The 20,857-nt window shown below is 38.4% G+C and overlaps 2 protein-coding genes across 6 annotated transcripts in view; one reads left to right on the top strand and one right to left on the bottom strand.

Annotated features, from left to right (window-relative positions):
* The window catches only part of TSPAN12 (tetraspanin 12), a 71,454-nt gene extending 68,269 nt beyond the window's left edge, over positions 1–3,185 (top strand). For all 4 annotated transcript variants that reach the window (XM_087723648.1, XM_087723651.1, XM_087723649.1 and 1 more), the window contains one exon: positions 1,647–3,185. In XM_087723648.1, coding sequence (XP_087579774.1) covers positions 1,647–1,952 — 306 coding nt within the window. In that variant the 3' untranslated portion in view covers positions 1,953–3,185. The remainder of the gene's footprint in view (positions 1–1,646) is intronic.
* Positions 3,186–9,561: 6,376 nt separating this feature from the next.
* KCND2 (potassium voltage-gated channel subfamily D member 2) overlaps positions 9,562–20,857 on the bottom strand; it is a 333,774-nt gene continuing 322,478 nt past the window's right edge. The window contains exons 3-6 of one of the 2 annotated variants that reach the window (XM_014073508.2): positions 17,602–17,697; positions 15,231–15,326; positions 13,370–13,617; positions 9,562–11,486 (exon numbers count right to left, since the gene is read on the bottom strand). In XM_014073508.2, coding sequence (XP_013928983.1) covers positions 11,309–11,486; positions 13,370–13,617; positions 15,231–15,326; positions 17,602–17,697 — 618 coding nt within the window. In that variant the 3' untranslated portion in view covers positions 9,562–11,308. Of the gene's footprint in view, positions 11,487–13,369; positions 13,618–15,230; positions 15,327–17,601; positions 17,698–20,857 lie in introns of those variants that run through there. The other variant, XM_014073509.2, reaches the window with a different exon arrangement.

Here is a 20,857-nt window from a genome sequence, read left to right as displayed (position 1 = left end):
TAAAATATTTTTATAATGATTATTTTTCAGTGCCTGTAGTTTTGTTTGTTGTATGCTGCCCAGAGTTGCTTTTAGTTAGATGAACAGATATATAAATATGGTAAACAAACCAATATCACTCCAAACAGCGAGGTGAACCAATTTTTGAGGAAGATAGGATCTGGAATCCGAAGCTGAGGGTAAGGAAGCTGAGTAAAAGAGCTAATCTTACAGTACTCTTCCCCCCCTCCCCTACTCTTTGGAATGCTCACCCTTGGGCTGGGAAAATTAGCCAGAAGAGAAGTGATGTCTCATTGGAGAGAAAGAGACTAAGCAGACACACAATAGGGAATACACACGGAAAGGAATGCACTAGCATCAGCTGTTTGCCTAGCCAGTTTGCAGCTGCCAGTTAGGAAAAAGGAAGCCTGTAGCGTGAAACTGATTATGGTCTGGTTTATTACAGGCAACAGTACAAGCTGGCTAGAGAGTTCTAATTAAGGTCAGAGGGTTGAGCTTGTTAAATTGTAGTTAGGATTTTTTAAGGATGCGTATCAGCTCAGAAGAGATAGCTTGTTTAGGTAATCTCTCCACAGTGCAAGGGGGAAGGGGAAAGAATCCAGGTCAGACACAGGACAATATGTAATAACTGATTGTAAGGATGAGCAAGTGAGAGAAAGAGAGAGACGGACACTCTGAAGGACAAAAATGCATCATTAGTTGCAAAGTTACTTTTTCATTTCCATTTAACTGCAAATTGTTGCTGACTGAGGCAGTCAGTAAACAAGGACTACCTGGGCATTTTTACCAGTCATTGTAAAATGCAATATGTGCCCACAATCTATCATTCCAATAACTTTGGCCCTAGTCCTAGAAATAAAATTTGTTAAAGCCAGTCAGTCATTTGTAATACTTTTTTTCCCCTTTTTAGTTTAATTCAGTGGAACACCATTTGAACTCACAAGGTTTCCCTTCCTAGACAGGCTCATGTGTAATATTCAGGAAAAGGTTTTTAATAAATATAAAGTAGATATCTGAATTTGATAAAATTGTTCTTTGTGTAGACTAAGTTATGGCAATGCTCTGAGTCAGCTGGTCAGAATTTGAGAGTAGCTGCCCCATTTGAGGCGTGGCACAACAAAACCGCGGTCCACTAAAGCGCGCCCGATTAAAGCGCGTCGCTGACGTCATCAGCAGCGCGACAACAAGGACCGCAGAGAAAAAAGGGCGCTTTAAAAAGCGCTTTTAAAGCAAGCCGATTCACGTAAGGGTAAGGGTTAGGTTTAGGGTTAGGGTTAGGTTAAGGGTTAGGGTTAGGTTTAGGGTTACGTTAAGCGTTAGGGTTAGGTTTAGGGTTAGGTTAAGGGTTAGCGCTAGGTTTAGCGTTAGGTTAAGGGTTAGGTTTAGGGTTAGATTAAGGGTTAGGTTTAGGGTTAGGTTTGGGGGGTTTAGGTTTAGGTTTACGCGTTAATTTTAGCTTTACTGCTCACAGCGTGCTTTTTTCGCCGTGCTGTGATGACGTCAGGTACGCGGTTTCATCGAGCGCGCTTTAGTCGACCGCGGTTTTGTGGTGGAACCCATTTGAGGTACTCAGAACTTATGATTTCAAGCATCTCTGGACACAGTATAGATATGCTGAATTTTCTTTCTTTCTTTTTGCTCCACAGGGTTGTGACAAAAAGATGTACACATTCCTGAGAGGAACTAAGCAGTTGCAGGTGCTTCGATTTCTAGGAATCTCCATAGGGGTTACCCAAATTTTGGCTATGATCCTTACAATTACTTTGGTGTGGGCTCTGTATTATGACCGCCAGGATCCACGCACAGACCAAATGCTGTCTTTGAGGAAGGATGCCAGTCAACACCTGTCATGTCATTCTGTGGAGTTATTAAAACCCAGCCTGACAAGGATCCTTGAGCATACCACAATGGCAAACAGCTTTAACACACACTTTGAAATGGAGGAACTATAGTGCAATCTGCTAGTCCGTGATTTCTACAATTTGAATATAGCCATTATTTTGGACCCTGGACTATTTTAAGTTATTGTGGCAAAGAGGGCACGGAGCGAAGATTCTCTTAAGGACAATTGTTTTTCTTTTCTCATGAAACCTGTTAGAGTTGTAATGCTAAAAACAATTGGTTTACAGAATAAGGACGATTCTTCATTTTTCACGAGATTGTATGCACCATGTGGAAAGTAGATCACTAGTCTCATAATATTGAGTGGAAAAAAAACAGGCAGGAATAATTTTAGGGATCTCACCTATTTAAAGTTTTCACTTCAACAATTCTGTTAGAATGAGGATGGAAGTGTTCAGTACTGAAAGCTCCGCAGATGATAGATCGCCGTAGACAATCAGTGTTCAACAGTTACATCTAATTTAAGTGATTTTTTCCATTTCATTTTCAAGGAACGGAAACTGGCAAGCCACAATTATTGAACATGTTGCATTCAGATCTGCTGCCTTGCAGTTGTTAATCACAGCTGAGAAAACTCTGAACTTGGACCTTTCAGAATCTTAAAAAAAACCCTCTGAAAATACAAAAATCTTATCAGTTTAATCCACACATGGAAAAATAATTCACAGTAGCACTGTGGTCATGGATGTACAGATATGAATGCCCTTTGATACAGCAATACAATACAATAGCAGAGTTGGAAGGGACCTTGGAGGTCTTCTAGTCCAACCCCCTGCAGATGGATGATTTGCCTTTGGAATGTAGCTATCAATGAAATCCAGGCATGAAATCCAGTTGCTTAGCAGTATATCACTTCCCAACACCTGTGTATAAACCTTGGATTGTCCCTCTTGTTTGTGCATTACAACACCAACATCAATGGTTTTTTTTATATCTTAGTCTCATATCTTGCAAGCAAATAGTTGATTTGTCCCACAATAAAGGCCCCAAGAACAGCTTAAGGAGAATCCATGGCAACTGTTATTACTAAATAATGGTGGTAATTGCCACTAAAAGATCAGGGATAGATATGTATATAATAAAGTGTGTGTATGTGAAATAGAATTGCTATTGATATGGAAATTTGGATTTTTGTAAAGATGATAATCTTATTTTAGCATCATTTTGTTTAGTTTAAGGAAATAGGTAAATCCTTTAATTTTTAATGACTTATTAATTTTCAAATTAAATTATGTGACTGAAGAAAAAATATGTATTAATACTTCAGTGTATTTGTTTTATGTGACAGGTGTGTGTGTGTGTGTGTGTGTGTGTGTGTGTGTGTGTGTGAGAGAGAGAGAGAGAGAAAGAGAGAGAGAGAGAAAGAGAGAGAGAATGTTCACCTTGAGATAATTCTATTCATATGTTTATTTGCTGAAACTTCAGTTAAAAAGGCTATCTATATTGCCGCCAAAGAAAAAGTATTGTAAAAGTATTCCAACTTTTCCCCTACCCTACTTATTTTTCAGTAAGAAATTTGGAAGATGAGTTAACTTCTGAAGTCAATGAGAATAAGGCTTACTTAACTTTGCTTAGACTTTGTACTTAACGTTGTGGAAATATACTGTATATTCATGTATGATTTGGCTCATTTGAATACCACGGAAGTATCTCTTTTGCAGGAATTTTTCTATGGATCACCAGCCACATATTTTCATCAGAATTTGCATATTTGATGGTGGGGTGAGACTAGTAGATGCCTAGCAGTATATAATTTGCATGGATTCTCTTTTTTACTATTTCAGTTTTCTAATCAGGTTAGACAAAATGCTGCTTAGAGAAACCATGATTTGTTACAGTATAACCAGACAAGAGCTATATTTGTATCTTCATCTTACCCTTCTTTGTCTGACTTAAAAGAGAATCTCATAGTTTGTTGAGTTTTTCACAGTCTCCAAGAAAGAAGCTGAATTTTAAATACAGTCTACAAATTAGGATTGTAAATGACAGTTTCAACTTTAATTTCCAAATCAAGATTCTAGAGAGTATGCAAAAAACATTTTCCACTTTAATCATCATGGGAAATTGTAACTTAATAAAACTGTGATTTAATAAACCCGGAGGCTTCCTTACAATCTGAGCATGCAAAGTGGCAGAAGGGAAAAATTAAGAACCCGATATTGATCTCATGACAGTACTTATATCTGCACTTTTGATTTTGTAAGTACACAGCATGGATTAGCTGATCAATAGGCTAAACAACAGGTTATTTTGAAAAACTATGTTTTTTCCCCCTTCGAGTTAAGGAATATGCATGGGAGCCAATCCATATTGGGATTCTGATGTAGGAGAGAAAAAGAGATTAAACTATTTGCTCATGCAATATTTTGATTTGAACATCTTGAGCTCAAAAAGAGGTTCAATAGATAACTTTGATAAATTACCTTTTGGCAATTAGAATGGAAAGAGTGAGGAACAATTTTGAACCACAGCAGAAATCAAAGCCTCCTATAAAGAGAGATCCTGATTCCAGTTAGGTTCCTTGTGCATAGGCCATATAAATCTGCTAATTTAATTTTAAAGGAATATCTAAGTTTGTCCTTACTTATGAATTAAAGACATCATCTTTATAGATTGGAAGAAAAATCTATTTTTCATGTTGAATGCTGGGGGGTGCCTTAAATTCCCATGAGACAACTTATTTATTGAATTCTAAAAAGTGCATCTTACTGTATTTTATATGTACTATAGACTTAATTTTTTTCAACTAGTTGTATTACTGTTCTGCGTTTTATAAGCAGTCAGTTGAAATTATTGTGTCTCCTGAGGGATATAGTCTGGGTGTCAAAATTAGATATCCTCCCATTGTTCTTTGCAAGCTGAAAATAGAAAAGGACTGGGCTGAAGCAAATGTTTGGAAACTCTAGGTCTTAAGTGATTGACCATGTGCCTTATCTCTCAAGCATGATGCATTGAACTTGTTCTTTTATTCTTACACAATTCCCATCAGTAGCAGCAAAGGATGAAAGTGCCAGGGATAAATGGAAGCTTGTACTCTTGTAATTTTTAAATAGTCCCAGCTTGCTCTGGACTTCATTTTGGGCAAGGAAGACAAAGCCTAATGTGATCAGTAGTAAAGCCATTACTGTTGTATATTTTATATTGTGTTGTTCATTCATTGACTCATTAAAAGAATTGTCCTCTAATTTCCTTTTGGCTTTTAATGGGATTTAGCTGTTAGGTTTTTTCCCCCTTCTAACCAGGGATTAATTATGAACCTAGAGCTACCTGCAGCATATTTCTTGGACATTGCTTTGCTAGTCTTTAGGTAAAAGAGGTTTAATTTCTTAGTCAGTTAGCTGAGTGGATTCTGCCTTTTTGAAGTTCTTGCAGACCCCAAGAATAACAGCCTGCCATGCTGAGATTGCTGAAATCAAAGATGACTAGTCAGGCCAACATGCCATCTAAAGCCATTTTCACTTTGCTTATAAAGAGCAGTCAAGGGGAAAGTTGATAAGAGTTTGGAGACAACTCCAATTTGCTATCTTTCCTGTTTGGCCATATACAGTTTCATTGCCCCTACTGAAAAGTGCAAATAGGTGTAGGTGTAGATTATGCATAAGGACAATACAGGGGTGGGCTTCAAAAATTTCATCAACGGATTCTCTGCTCTGTTCCTGGGTGGGCGTGGCCATGGTAGGTGTGACCTAGTCGTCCTCCTGCACCACGGGGGAGGGCTTTTTCACATTCCCCAGGCTCCAGAGGCTTTGCTTGAGCCTCTGGGAGGGAGAAAACCTCCTCCCTGGGCTCCGGAGGTCTGAAATGGGTCCATTTCTGGCCTTTTGGAACTTCCGGGAGGCCCATTTCCCCCCTCCCCTAGCCTCCGTGCAAGCCCTGCACTTACCTGTATCCAAAACGGGCCTCATTGGAGACTCTTGGGAGGGAGGAGTGGGCTGGGCCAGCCAGGGGTGGGATTTGGAGGTTCTCTGAACCAGCTATAATGTTAGCTATGGGTTCTCGTGAACCCGGGCGAACCCGTGGCAGCCCACCCCTGAGACTATACTGAGCAGAAAGTTTCCATTTTAGTATTCTTGGGTTTATAAAAATAGAACATAAGTGTGCTGTATATCCCATAGAGCTATGCAATGTTTTGGATCTGATTCTTTAAATGATGTTTTGGAGTATGTGGACATATGAATATATTTTCCTGTAACTGTTTAAAGCTTCAATGTTTTTTCCTCAGGATCATATAATGATTGTGCCCTCTCGTGCTTCAAAATATTTTTGTGTAAACTATCAGTTATTTTGATAGCCTTGAACAGAATTTGGTCTTGATGTTTCAAAGGTATGGTACTATGTAAATATATACATATGTAAATACACACGCATATGTATATACGTATATATGTATACATACATACATACATACATACATACATACATACATACATACATACATACATATGCCGTCTTTCTATAAATCTTGGTGGGGGTGTGTGGAGTGCTGGCTTTGTTTCAGTAAGTGGAATGATTGGTTGTGTGGCTGTATCATGAGTGGTAGATTGGTGCTGGCTGTGTGTCCATTGTTGTTTTGTGTTGTAACGGCCCGGGTGGTGGGTGGGGCTGGTTTCCAGATGTCTGGTAGGCAGGAGGTATCGTCACGTTTATTCATGTTGTGGGGGGTGTTTCTCTATTTTGATAGCTTCCATAATTATTCTCTTGTTGAAGTATCCTGTTTTGGAGATTAACCTGGTTCCTTCAAAATAGACAATCCAACAATAGACACACAGCCAGCACCAATCTACCAATCATGATACAGCCACACAACCAATCATTCACTTACTGAAACAAAGCCAGCACTCCACACCCCCCCACCAAGATTTTTAGAAAGACGGCAGCTCCTATCACACTTTAAGCCCAAAACCCAGCCAGAAGATGGCAAGTGAGACCTCGCTGAAACGTTGCCAAGACAATCTCAATCTTACATGGGAAAAGACCCAAATACAACAACACCAGCATGTGTGTGTGTGTATGTGTATGTATATGTATATGTATATTGAAGAATAACATTGAATTTGAAGAGAAATTTTACTCAAGGGTTTTCTCCATTCATTCAAGATTATTTGACATATAAGTAGGAACAAAATTCTCTGAATGAGGTTATTGCAAAATCAGTTTCCCATTCAAGCATGCAGATGTTTTATTTAAGTACTCGGACCTCTGATTTATTTAGCATAACACATCTTGTTGTACTGTTCTTGTGAAACACAAGACAAATTTTCACCTCCAACAGTAGAAAAAGAAAACACCTTGAATTTTTTTGTGTGACACACAGAAATAATTACATTTAATTTACAGTACAGATGCATTTTACACAGTCGCAAGTCATTCACTACAAAAAAAAACAGCATTTAAATCACCTAAAACAATGTTTAGCTTCTGCATTTCAGAGAAAACAATAGTAGCTGTGTGATGGGTGGCTAGCATTATGCAAAATTTTACCGAACACAAGAGCCGAGGAGTCAAGACAAACATAATGCTAGACTGTATCCTGTTCTCTAAGTACCGGTGTTCCAGCTTCCCCATTTATGCTCTCAGAGCATTACCGAAGACTAAATTTTTAAATCCTGGAATATCAGAACTGGCTTATAAAGCTCCTAATTTAGAACAGAGTTGGCCTTGACTGAAAAAAATATAGGAAAAGAAAGAGGTAGTAGTAAGGCTGTTGTAGCCATAAATCAATATACCTTACGCACAAGCTAGGGCGATAGGTGGACCCTTTGTGAGACATGAAGTTTGAACCCCATTTCATTACTATTTGTGGACTGAATTCAGCAGGTTAGTGATAAAAATTGTTTCTGCACACAGCTCACCAGGAGCTGTTTGTGACTGTCAGGTTCTGTCTGCAAAGTAGCATCCACAAATGTAATTAATGTATCCGGTGATATTTCAAGAGAAGAAACTGGTGAAAATTGTATTTAGTATTTGGGTATTACTAAAACCCAAAACCCCTACAGCATAAAGTACAAAGAGTGAGTTAGTAATACAAAATATAGCTGTGAGTAGAGATTGTACATTTTGAATTATTGTTTTCCTTTTTATTAACACCCACTGCACAACTGCACGCCTTGCACGGTGAAATGAAGGACTCCTTCAAAATCGTCTAGCATGCTTTATACAAAAAGTCAAGACAGAACTCAGCAGGAGCAAAGATTATCAAAATGGAGAAAAAACTGCTGTGGAAGAGAAAGTTAAACAGTAACTTAAAATATTCGTCCATTGAAGAATAAAATAGTCCCGGGGTTTTGGAAGAATAATTTAAGGGAATTACACTGCAAAACAGAACATTCAATAGAATCAGTGTGGGGCAAGGACCTCAAATGCAAATCAATATTAAAATAGTGGTTCTAATAATTGTTATTCTTTATTAAGGTTTATCATAACCAGATGACGGAAAGGGAGGATAAAACATGATATTTTTCACCTTGAACCTACCTTGTGGCTACATTTTAATAGAAAGTTGGCATAGAGTTGGCATAACCAACTTTAGAGCCAGATGTGGCAGTAAAAAGTGTCAATGTAATAAAAATAATTGCATGTGTGTTTCTATACTGCTGTGGTAGTATAGCATTAAATATTGTGTTTATTTTTCCTTTGAAACAGTCCAATTGAAAGGTATACTGTTCAAAGGGAGAGAGGTTAATTGCTATTGCTATATGATGTTGCATCCATTTGAATTAGTTCTTGTTTGGATTGGTCTCTGAGAAAGCCACCACAGATTCTATTGCAGTTTTGCCTGCTTACCTACCCTGTGGTTTCCCAGGGGAAAATCACCCCTAAACTAATGCAATAAGTCAAGACAAATCCATTCATAGTTATGGGGTGAATATCTTGCCCTAATGCCTGCTCCAGCGCACTGGAGAAATGAGATGCTTTGGGTTGTACCACTGGTCACATAATAATACAAGTGTTGCAGGTAATTTAAACTAGACTGTTTAGAAACAGAGAAGAATGGTCTGATCACCAACATCCAATATACGGACTGTCCTCAACCTATAACCACATTTGGGACCAGAACTTCTATTGCTAAGCGAGATGGTAAGTAAATTGTGCTCAATGTTATGATCTTTTTTGGTCACAATTGCTAAGTAAATCAATGTGGTTGTTAAGTGAATTGTGATTTTTAAGTGAATCTGGTTTCTCCCATCGGCTTTGATTATCAGAAGCCAGCTGGCAAGATCATGAATGGTGAATCACCTGATCATTGTAAATTCATGACAGCTGGGTGACTTTGGACCAATCACTCACTCTCTCAGTCCAACCACCTCACAGGTCATTGTGAGGAAAATAGGAGGAGGAAGGAGCATCAGATATGTTGTCCATCTTGAACTATTTATAAAAAATAATAAATATGGGAGAGTTTTTTTTTTTTAAAATAAACAAATTAAAAATAAATGGTGATTCCCAAGTCCACAAATTTTGATCACATGACCATGGGGACTGTGACAGTTGCAAATGCCACAATTGGTTGTAAATTACTTTTTTAGCACCATCATAACTTTGAATGGCGATTAAATGAATCATTGTAAGTTGAGGACTATCTCTATAATTTTTAGTATTACACCAGTGAAGACATTTACAGACATTCTTCCATATCTCAGGTAAAGACATTTCTCATATTGGCCCATATATCAATTTCTTTAGAAAGTCTTTCCAGATTTGGTTATATTTTGTCAACTGCTTTGTTTAATAAGGTGAAATAATAGGAAATGTTCACATTCCTAAACATAACAATAACTGATGAAACAGTTGAAGAAAGTTGGGTTTTTGAAACTGGGTTTTTGAAAAAGCAGCATTTTAAAAATCCTTTAGATAGTGAAACAAAAGACTACATGATAAAATATATGTACTGATCCTATGGTAATACACTCTTGTAGTTCTGATCTAAAGTTTTAATGTCAACTGTTATCCATTTTAGAATATTAGACATCCATGAAGGGAAATACTTAAAAAAATAAAGATGGGGCTAGTCTTGCAATGGTGCCTCATGCAAAAAAGGGGGCAGGCCTTGATGATGTCATGGTGGCCATCTTGACTTTTTCAAACTTCACTATGAATGCACCTGTTATGCTATCTGATCTAGTGCTTCAGAACAGATTTGACAAACAGATTTATGTAATCTTCAGCAAATCTTATCTGCACGACTTCCAGTGTTTAGTTTATCCAACATCATTATATAGCAGTTTTAGAGGACTTTACTGCTACATTATGTTAGTTTTTTATCAGATGTCAGCTACCTTGTTACATCACATTAGGAAGACTTAATTAGTTCAGAAAACATACACTATAGAATGGTGCTTATAGATCAAGGTTTTTTTTAAAAAAAAACATATAGGAAAACTTTGTATTCAAAGGAGAACAAAAGATATAATGAAAAGCAAAGATTGGCTTTGAAGAATTGTAGGATAATGGAAAAACAAAAAAAATTGACAGAATTATTGTTGGCCTTAATTAAAATATTAAACTTTCTCATGTTACATAATGTATTGATTATCAACGTGGGTTTTTATTTTATAGCTGATTTGTGCAGTTATATAAATAAAAGACTGATTCCTGATACAACAGATGTATATTAAATTATTGCAGTTGTAACAGTACCGAGGAAGCAAGGGAAAACAATCATAAATACTAAACTAACTGAACACCTCAAGTTCACTAATGTGTGTTTTGAATATGACATTTTTCTCTCCCCATCCCACCCCTCTCCAGCAAATTATTTGTACACCATGGAACATTAACAATCAGTTTTTATAAGTGCACAGAAATGCCCCTTTTTTACAGTAAAATGTTATCATGCCTAGTCTGAAGTAAACAACAGAAGTAAATTCAGATCACAGCTCCAAAGAATTTTCACATGCATAGGAGTTGTTTCTTTCAATCGGTATACATACTAGATGAGCCATTTTTCTCTCTTTTGAAGTCAGTTGATTGATGAGTTCATGGTTTATCAATAGGAAAAAAGAGAACACGTTATCAAAACTGGGTCCATCCTTAATTTTGCATTTGGCTGGAAAATAAACTCTGTGAATGGTGGTATGTGTCTTTGTTTTTGTTTTTTTTAATAGGTATTTTATTAAAAAGATTCTTTTCTACATTCCCATAGTAAGAAGAAGTTTTAATGGGAGACATTTCATTGTGCTCGTACAGTAAATGAAAAGAGTCACACAAGAGTTTATTCCAGAAAAGGTCCAGTTCATATAGAAATTGAATTTGGTTGTTCACTGCAGACAGTTCAATATTGAAAACTTAGCATACTTCGTATCTCTGGAATCCTTCCATTATCTGTGGCTGTTCTTTTTAACCCAGAGATATATCCCTCCTTCTTCTGAATCTTGACAGCTACTCAATGGTCTTTAGTCTACCTGTTTTATAAAGCAGATACTCGGACGATGTTTCCTCCTGAATACTGTGGAGAATCGTGTCTATTATCTCCTTCCGGGGTAGTCACAGGTGGTGTTGGGATGCTGATTATTGCTGTGGTTACATAAGGCTGCTCACAGTTTAGTTTTACACACTCTTCCATTTTGGCGTTTAAACTGGATCGACTAGAGAAGAGAGAAAAATAAATAGAAACAAATCATGTCTGTTTTCCATCTTTCCATGTCCCATCTGCTTTAGGGTTTTTATTCAATTCTAGTATATCAGAAAATAATCCAAGACGCATGTTGGTCAGGTCGCATATGTAGGAAACTTCATATTATTTCTTTGTTTGTTTATTTAGATTCTGCCTTTATTATTTTTTAAAATAATTCAAGGCAGTGAACATGCCTAATACTTCCTCATCCTCTTATTTTTCTCACAATCCTTGAGTTGGGCTGAGAGAAAGTGGTTGTCCCAAGGGCATCCAACTATTTTTTTCATGTCTAAAGTGGGACTAGAACTCAAAGTCTCTTGGTTTCTAGTTTGGTGCCTTAACTGCTAGATCAAACTATGTAGACGCTTACTGTTTCTGAATATCTTTTTCTTACATCTTCTACATTTAGCTAGCTCAAGTGGATAGATTTGGAAGTGCTAAATGAGTTTAGTCTATTGTTTTGGAATGGTTCATGGCTTTTAAAAAAAAATCAACTCATGTATAATATTGGTCCATAATGAAATTAAGGATCTCATACGTTAGCTTCAATTACACAACAGCTTACAAACCAACATTGAAGAAATGTAGACATCATATTTAGAGACTGAAACTCAGGTGGGCATGCACTCAAATAAAATGAAAGTTGGACAAGTTAATATGTTGAACTATCAGTTGTAAGAGGAAGTCTGACTATCAATACATTGAGATGCATATTTAAATAATTATTTATAAACTAACTTCCACTAGTTGGATCATAGGAATTTAATTCCCCGCCTATCATCAAACTAAACTAGTGTTTGGAGGTAGAAATTATTCTCATTTTCATTACATTCAAGCAACATTTTCCCAAATAAATGGTTTCTCAGTGCAGTGTTTCCTCTATCCTGGGTGATTGTCACCTAAGGAACACAATACATTTCTGTCTTTTAGAAAATCATGTTAACCTCGTGAAATTCATGGAGATTTGCCATAATGAAATCATCAAATTCCATTTATAATAAGATATAAATTGGAAGCTATAATGAAAAAGTACTGCCAGAAAGGCTCAACATTTTACACAAAAGAATCATGTAATGAATATTGATACTAAAGAAATTCATTCACTTCTATCCTACAATTTAAGTATGAAAAGGTTTTTTCTAGAATGCTTTAGACCAGAGGTGTAAAACTCAATTTCATTGAGGGCCACATCAGGGTTGTGTTTGACCTATGGGTGTGTGTGGCCAGGCTGGCGGTGGCCAGCTTGATGTCACTCATATCAGGTGCCTGTGATGGACCAAGTGCTCTGCCAGCGAAAATGCGCTCCCAATCTCTGTTTTCAACTGGGACGGCCTCCTGCAACCCTCTGCCAGGGAAAGCAAAGCTCGGGAGGGCTGCATGCAGCCCTCCCGAGCTCTGTTTTCCCTGGCAGAGGGTTGCAGGAGGCCCTCCCAGCCAAAAACAGAGATTGGTAGCCTGTTTTCACTGGCAGAGGTACCGCAGGCCAGTCCTTCGCTGTTTCAGGGGCCAGATCTAAGCACCCCATGGGCCGATCCGGCCCATGGGCCTTAACTTTCACACTCTTGCTTTAGACATAGCTTTAGCACCAGCAATTTAAAAGGTACCCACCAAATTACTATATTAAATATATTTTCAGCCATTTTTTAATTTCTTAAAATTATGCTTTACCTTTATTTGGAGGGACCTTGTCATGACATGACCACAAGGGATGATGCTTTTCCTTGTAGTATAGATTATTATTTGAAACACAGCAAGTACAAACAATCATCTATACATCTTGCTAATTTTTTGCCCTGGCAAATTTGAACATTTGATCAATTATACTATCTCGGAGCACTTTTACAACCGCAGTACCTGTTGGACAGAGGTGTTCTTTCCATGCATCTGATCTGAATAGTACTGAGTTCTTGGACACTACTTGGACGGCTACTGATTATATTGGTGTTTGGGATGCGGAATGTCTTTTTATGTCGTCGGGAACAGCAAGAGCTTGTCATTCCTTGTTGAGAAGAAAGAGAAGGACTATGGCTAGATTGCCGGTTGACTGTAGAAACGTCCATACAGTTTTCTTCATAGGTTTGCTCATCCACAAAGTCATGGTTCTGGGCCGTAGACATAGATAGAAAAAGGCAGCATGAATGAAATGGTAGTGACTTATGCAAGATACTCATATTTCATTGGCAGCGATTTTTAACTCTAGTTATAGGCTATGTTTTTTTTTTATTTAGTCCTTGCAAGGCCATTCTTAACAGGAAGTCAGAGCCCAAATACTACTGAGTAAAGGTGCATGGCATTTCAGGTTAATGAATGGAATTTTGTTCCAAAGTATAACCACCCCCTCATAACTATTAACTGAATTTAAGCAAATCCTGGAGTTTGAATTTCTTAAACTTAACACTTAAGAGCAACAAAAGCAATTACTTTTAAAATGAGCTGAATCTCAGAGATTGCCTGAGATCTATAGGGATTGCTATTAAAAATTACCAATACCAATATATTACCTACAATAACACCAATTTAGGTCCTCTAGTTCACTCCATGCTGCATATTTTGGATCCTGATGACAGCTTGCCTGAGATATTGTAGATAATTAAAACAATAAAATAATATATCTGTGCTAATCATGCTTGATCTCAAAGACGAAGGGGAGAAATTGGAAGATGAAAAAAAAAAACAATACTTTCTCCTGTGTCTTTCTCTAATAAAACAAAAATAATCAAAAGGATCAGAGGTAATTTTTGAAGTTATAGAATGATGAAATTTAGCCCCATGAAGATATATGAAGGTCTGGTCACTACCAACCCACAATTCTACAAAATAGCAGGTAATATCTCAACAGAGATAACTACTTGACCTAATTTCAAAGAGCAAAGAGCATAACATTTAAAATAAAAACTAAACTAAGGCCCAATATAGATAGGATCTAGTGTTTTAATCTTCTATAGATAAAAATTAAAAGCAGACGTACAAATATTAGAACCATATAATTAATTTCAAAGTTTAGATTTTAGATTTTTTTTTTTTAGATTTTATTAATATTTGTAGGCCGCCCTTTTCCCTGAGGGGACTCAGGGCGGCTCACATAAAATCAGGGAGGGGGAATACAGACATTGACATAAAGACATATAATATATTATATATTACCTCCCTTCAATTGAAGGAAATTTTTTCCAAGTCCTTCTTTTAGATGTCCTTCAACCACATGTTGAATCTAACCCAGTGGTTCCCAAACTTGGCAACTTTAAGACTTGTGGACTTCAACTCCCAGAATTCTCCAGCCAGCAGTTGCCAAGTTTGGGAACCACTGATCTAACCCAACAATTTGTCATCAGAACTGGCAGAGAGGACCTGAGCTATTAGTTCAGGATTCCCACTCCTGGTCTGACATTCCCAATAATCAACACAACTGCAACAATGCCTACACTGAATGGTTCTTGGATCTGTTCTCCTTCTTTTGGCATTTCTTCCAGAAGCAAGGAATATGAAAAGGAGCAAGATGCAACATATACTTTGGACTGCTAAACAATGACTGTTGGTGAAGCTTAGTGACAAAAAGTGTGGATCACTATAGTTTCATCTTGGCTGCCCATGTTTAAATGGCAAATCAGCATAGCATTACCAAAGCATGGAGCAGTTCTTAGAGCAATAAGATCAACCAACATAATTTTTGTTTGTTTTTACAGATCACAAGGAGGCTGTCAGTTTATCATCTTACCGTGGTTTTTTCCAGACAGTGAAGCAGATGGTGGTGCTGGATTTCAAAGGAAGAACCAGATTTGTTAACAAAGGCCTCTTGTTCTTCACCATATAGCTGTTGATATATTGAATGATACATTATTCTCATTTGTGAAGGAATGGGCTTTAAATGAAATTCTTGACTTTAAAAAGGGCCAACCACTATAATCATCTAATATTAAATAGCATAAACTTTCTTTTTAAAAAAATCTGAATCAGTTTACTCTTATCTAACTTGATATAAAAGTCAAGACAAGCAAGTCACTTGTTCACTGAATTTTTCAATATGACATTGGCCATCTCAAAATCAAGCCTTAGTGATTTTTAGTCAAGTGAACTTTCCCCAATCTGATGTCCTCTAGATTGTGGGAATCAACCTCCCATGCTCTCTGGGAATTAAGAGAGTTGAGGTTCAACAGTTTTGGAAACGAACCCCCTGGGGCAAACAACAACAACAACAACAACATTATTGCATTTGTCAGTTTATATCAATGGGGCCAACAAATGCAGGATGAAAGCACTGATGTGAGCAATCCAGGAAAAAAGCAGCCATTCAGTGAAAAGTTGGATATAATTAGCATCAGTGCTATACTGAATAGAACTCTCTAGAATAATCCTGGGGAAGTTCATCGTATTTCAATGAATAACAATAACAATAAAATGTTAATTCTAATTTTCTATTGAAAATATCCTGCCACAGTTTAAATGTGTGAAGTAATCAAGTCTTTTTCTCTTTTCCTTTGTCCCCCTCTTCTAGGCTGTCCTTCCATTTGAATGTTCTTGTCAATAGGAGTGATTGTTTGTCATTTGAACTTCATTGCTTTAAGGGTTTTCTATGCTGCATTATAGGAGAAAAAGATATGTCTGCCATTCAACACAAAACCCATATCAATATTGCTACTATCTGCCAAATACCATCTTAGAAAGTGTACAAAAATCAGTATAGCAGCAACAAGCAATAAAGTCTTGTTAAATAAATGAGTTCCTGAAGGTGAGGGAACAATTGAACCACACTTAGTAAAGGAAATCATTCTAAGAATTGTGCTACTAAAGGACTGGTGTTTTATTGCTGCTGCTGCTGCTACTCCTGCTACAACTCTAATATTTCTTAGGCAGCCTAAGAAAGTGGTTTAACTAACATTTGGATTTCTACCGTACTCTGCTTACTATGGGAAGTCCTCAATTTACAAACACTATTGGGACCAGAATTTCTGTTTCCAAGCAAGGCAATTGTTAAATGAGTCACAACCAATTTTATAACTTTTTATCACAGTTGTTAAGTGAATCACTAAAGATGTTAAGTGAATCATAAAGTTGTTAAGTGAACCCAGGTTCCCCGATTGACTTTGCTTGTCAGAAACTAGCTGAACAGATCACAATTGGCAATCACATGCCCCCAGGATGTTGCAAAAATCTGCCAGTTGCCAAGAGCACAAATTTTGAACATGTGACCAAATGGATGCTGTGATGGTCAGAAGGACAAAGACTAGCCATAAATCACTTTTTTCAACCCTGTTTTAACTTTTAACAGTTGTGAAATGAATGATTGTAAGTCAAGGTTTATCTGTGCTCTCTATTATTTCCTGCTCCATGGATGTACTCGACAAAACCCTCCTGCCATTTATGGAGTAGGAAATAAAAGCCAGAGGCGATCCATTAAGGCAGGGATGGCGAACCTTTTTCTTACAGTGTGCTATTGCACATGCGCATGTGCCAACAACAATTAAATCCTTCCTGCCCACATGCGCATGAACGTGTGACCCCCCCTGCGCATGCATGCATGATCTCTCCCCAGGTTCTGAATGCTTTTTTGAAGCCTGGGAGGATGAAAACGGCCTTAGGTTAGCCATCATGGCATTAAGGGATCAAGAAGGAAAGAGAGTTTGAGCTAAACATTCCTCCAGTATTAGAAAGCTTCGAAGCTACTTAGTCAAAATTTGAAGTGTCTTTGAAATTAAAACCAAAAGTGACTTATGGTGGTGGCCAGAACAATATGTGAATTTAGTGGGTGTGCATGCATGTATCTTTGTACAGACATATATGTGTGACAAGGTAAACAGCCCTCAGAGGACAATTTTAGACTTCTGGGAACCACATGACAAACTCAAATTCTCCATCATGTATTAATTTGACTTTACAGGTCCCAGAAACTCAACTGGGACATCTTGCCTCAACTGGACTTGCAAAGCTCTTGCTAGTTTTGAGCAATTACTCCTTCTTCTGCCTGAGAATGACTGTCATGGTATATTGGAAGGCAGCCTGACATTTTCCGATATGAAACAGAGAAAGGATTGCTGGGCTATTATTAAATAAAGGATGTTTCTGGATATAGAACACAGATCGCTCTTTACCTGCAGCTGCTTATGGAGGAAGCCGTTTCTCTTGCTCTGCATGTAAGCATTTGCACTCCCACTCTTTGCTGCACGGATCCTTGCAAGCCGGGCTTTCTGGGGCGGTGGGGGAAAGAGGAGGAAAGAGAAAGAAGTGTCACTTGCTTTTATAGCCCTCATATTGTTTTCAAAGAAAGGTAATGCAGCTAATTGAAAAGATTTCTCCTGAATATCCCAGCTCTCTAATCACCAAAGGGCCTCTTTCAACTGGCTCTCCAGGTGCAGCATTTCACATTTCCAATGCAAATGATCAAGAAGCATTCATTTCTCAGCAGGCAACAGCCCACAAGAACAATGCCTGGGCTTTGAGTCCATTGACACCTTTATACATTAGACAGATTGTTTCCCCGTTTCTACAGTCAAGGTCATTGTGTCACTGTTGATACCTGGAGATGAGGAACCCTGCTGTCCTATCATTTTACCTGCACCCTTCCTGAGGCCGCCATTAAAAAAAAAGCTCCTTCAGAAAAGTGCACAAGATGAGAAAGACTTTAGAACTGTTCAACCGCAGAGAAGTGTCATGTGGGGTGATTCAGAAAAATCTGATTTGTACAACTCGGTGAGAACCAAACCGACGGTTCTCTATTTATCTGCTGGGAGGAGAAATTTCTGAAAGCAGTACGTAGCGTAGAGTGGAGTTTAAGTTACTTTTTTGGATGGACTCCAGGGTACTAAAGAATTTGAACAAAGACTTCTCAAATTGTCTCCTTTGATTTGCCACTATCAAGGGAGCCTAGTAATTTCCATCTTGAAGCAGAAACAACAGTTATAATTAATACATGGAAAATATGCTCTCTCCTCATTAGGCCAGAGAACACCATGAAGAAGTAAAAAGCCGGTGGACTGAGAAACGGCAATCTAAGGAAGTCATGCTAAATTAAACTCCCAAGTTCTCTCTTTTTGCTTCATTTTCTTTCTTAAAAAACAAAAGACTCTAATGCCACAACTGAATAAGTGGGTTTGGATTTTGTCTTAGGTGCTGAAACTTACGGGGAAAAAAATCCTTCTAGAACCGTGATGGTGAACCTATGGCATGCGTGCCTGAAGTGGCACGTGGCACCATCTCACCCGGCATGTGCGTGTCACCCATTCCTCTTCTGGGTCTCTGGCATGCATGTGCACGTGATGATGACCTGGGCTTTGTGCGTGCGGCAGTGCCAGAAACTGGAAGAGCTGGTCTTCCGTTTTGCAGAGTGAGCATGCGTGACAGCCAGCTGATCATCACGTGTGCATGCGCGCCAGAAACTAGAGGTTCATTTTCTGACACATGCACACCCCCTGGGCAGCTCCTCTTCTGGGTTGTGGCCCTGATAAGCATGCATGCTCCCTTTTTGGCACTCGGTGCTGAAAAGGTTCACCATCACTGTTCTAGAGCAAATAATGGTACAACTCTACTTAATCTACTGTATGTCAAGTTTGGACTTTCTCTCTTGCAGTTAGAAAGATGAGGGACATTTGTAAATTACATTTCACGGTACACTATAATTATAATAAAATCATTTAAAAGCAGTCATAAGATTGGAAAAGGCAGGGCATATTCTCAAACAAAAGGGACCCTCTTGGATTACCTCCTTTGCTTGATAAGGAACACTCTATTTTAATACATCATCAGGATAAAGTTTTAAGTAATATACTCTTTTGTTCCTAAGATACAATGAAAGTTTCCTTACAGAGTGTACTGGATGATTCCGAAGATGCTTAATTAACTTCAGCTATGTTACAAATATAAAGTGGTACAGAAAACAGTGATATACATTCTCTGGGTCTCTTCCTGGATTTAAACTTATAATAATTCTATACACACATGTTTCTTTTCGGCTTGTTCATTGATGCTGCATTCTGAATTTTTCTACAGCAATTACATTGTCTGAAGTATTAAATATGTTGGCAACCTAGAGTAGTGAAGGTGGAGCTCCTGTGTTTAGCCTGTCAATAACTAGGAAAATTTCCAACTTGACTTTGTAGATGGTGTTCTCTCTTCTATTGACAGACCACTGCAGCCTACTCATGGCTGCTCTGGATTGGATGAAGCCTTCGTTCTTGAAGCAGTTTTGGAAAATGCTCTTCTGCAGCTTCAAGTATGTGGAACCCGCTCTCACATGTTTTTCACAGGTTCTATGCAAGATTATAGCCATCTCACCCAACCTCCAGAAGGTCTGGAGGCCGCACAAGAGCACACCTCATTCTCATATGGCATCCACAGCTTCTGAAAATTGTGTGAGAATATGCTTTCATTTATAGTTATTGTTATATGTTGGTAAACACAGGTGTATCATCTGAAATATTATGGTACAATACTTTTGACATGCATGTCATAGTTTCATCATCGCTGGCTTAGAGTTTTGTAAAGATTTCACAGATTTATATTACAATTCTATTTAGGAAAACAAAATTTACACCAATAAAACAAAACTCCTTATCCTATTCTCAAATCCTATAAGACTTTAATACGTCAATTCTCTCTATTTCAGTGGACAGAATCCTTCCCCCTTTCCTTAAAGGTTAAAGGTTTATTGCATTTATATGCCGCCCTATTCCCGGAGGGACTCAGGGCGGCTAACAAACCTGGGGGGGGGGTAGTACACACAAGGTAACACAACAAACAAATACAGAGAAAAGTTTAAAAACAATCAACAGTCACCCAATTCGAGCGGGGAAGGGAACTCATCAACCCCAGGCCTGCCAGAACAGCCAGGTTTTAACGGCTTTATGGAAAGCCTGAAGGGAGGTGAGAGTCCGAATCTCCGCGGGGAGTTCGTTCCAGAGGGCCAGAGCAGCCACAGAGAAGGCCCTCCTCCAGGTGGTCGCCAATCGACATTGGCCTGTAGATGGAATCGGGAGGAGGCCTAATCTGTGGGATCTAATAGGTCTTTGGGAGGTAATTGGCAGCAGGCGGTCTCTCAAGTACCCAGGTCCAATACCATGAAGGGCTTTATAAGTGACGACTAGCACCTTGAAGCGTATTTGGAGACCAATAGGCAGCCAGTGCAGCTCACGGAGGATAGGTGTAACGTGGGTGTACCGAGGTGCACCCACAATCACTCGCGCGGCTTCATTCTGGACAAGCTGAAGTCTCCAAATGCTCTTCAAGGGCTGCCCCATGTAGAGCGCATTGCAGTAGTCCAGTCTTGAGGTCACAAGGGCATGAGTGACTGTTGCAAGTGCCTCCCGGTTCAGGTAGGGACGCAATTGGTGCACCAGGCGAACCTGGGCAAAT

This window comes from Thamnophis sirtalis, unplaced genomic scaffold (assembly GCF_051295495.1).
Source record: "Thamnophis sirtalis isolate CommonGarterSnake01/CBP01778 unplaced genomic scaffold, rThaSir2_p1.2 scaffold_9, whole genome shotgun sequence".
Lineage (NCBI taxonomy): Eukaryota > Metazoa > Chordata > Lepidosauria > Squamata > Natricidae > Thamnophis > Thamnophis sirtalis.
This window is presented reverse-complemented; position numbering and strand designations above follow the sequence as displayed.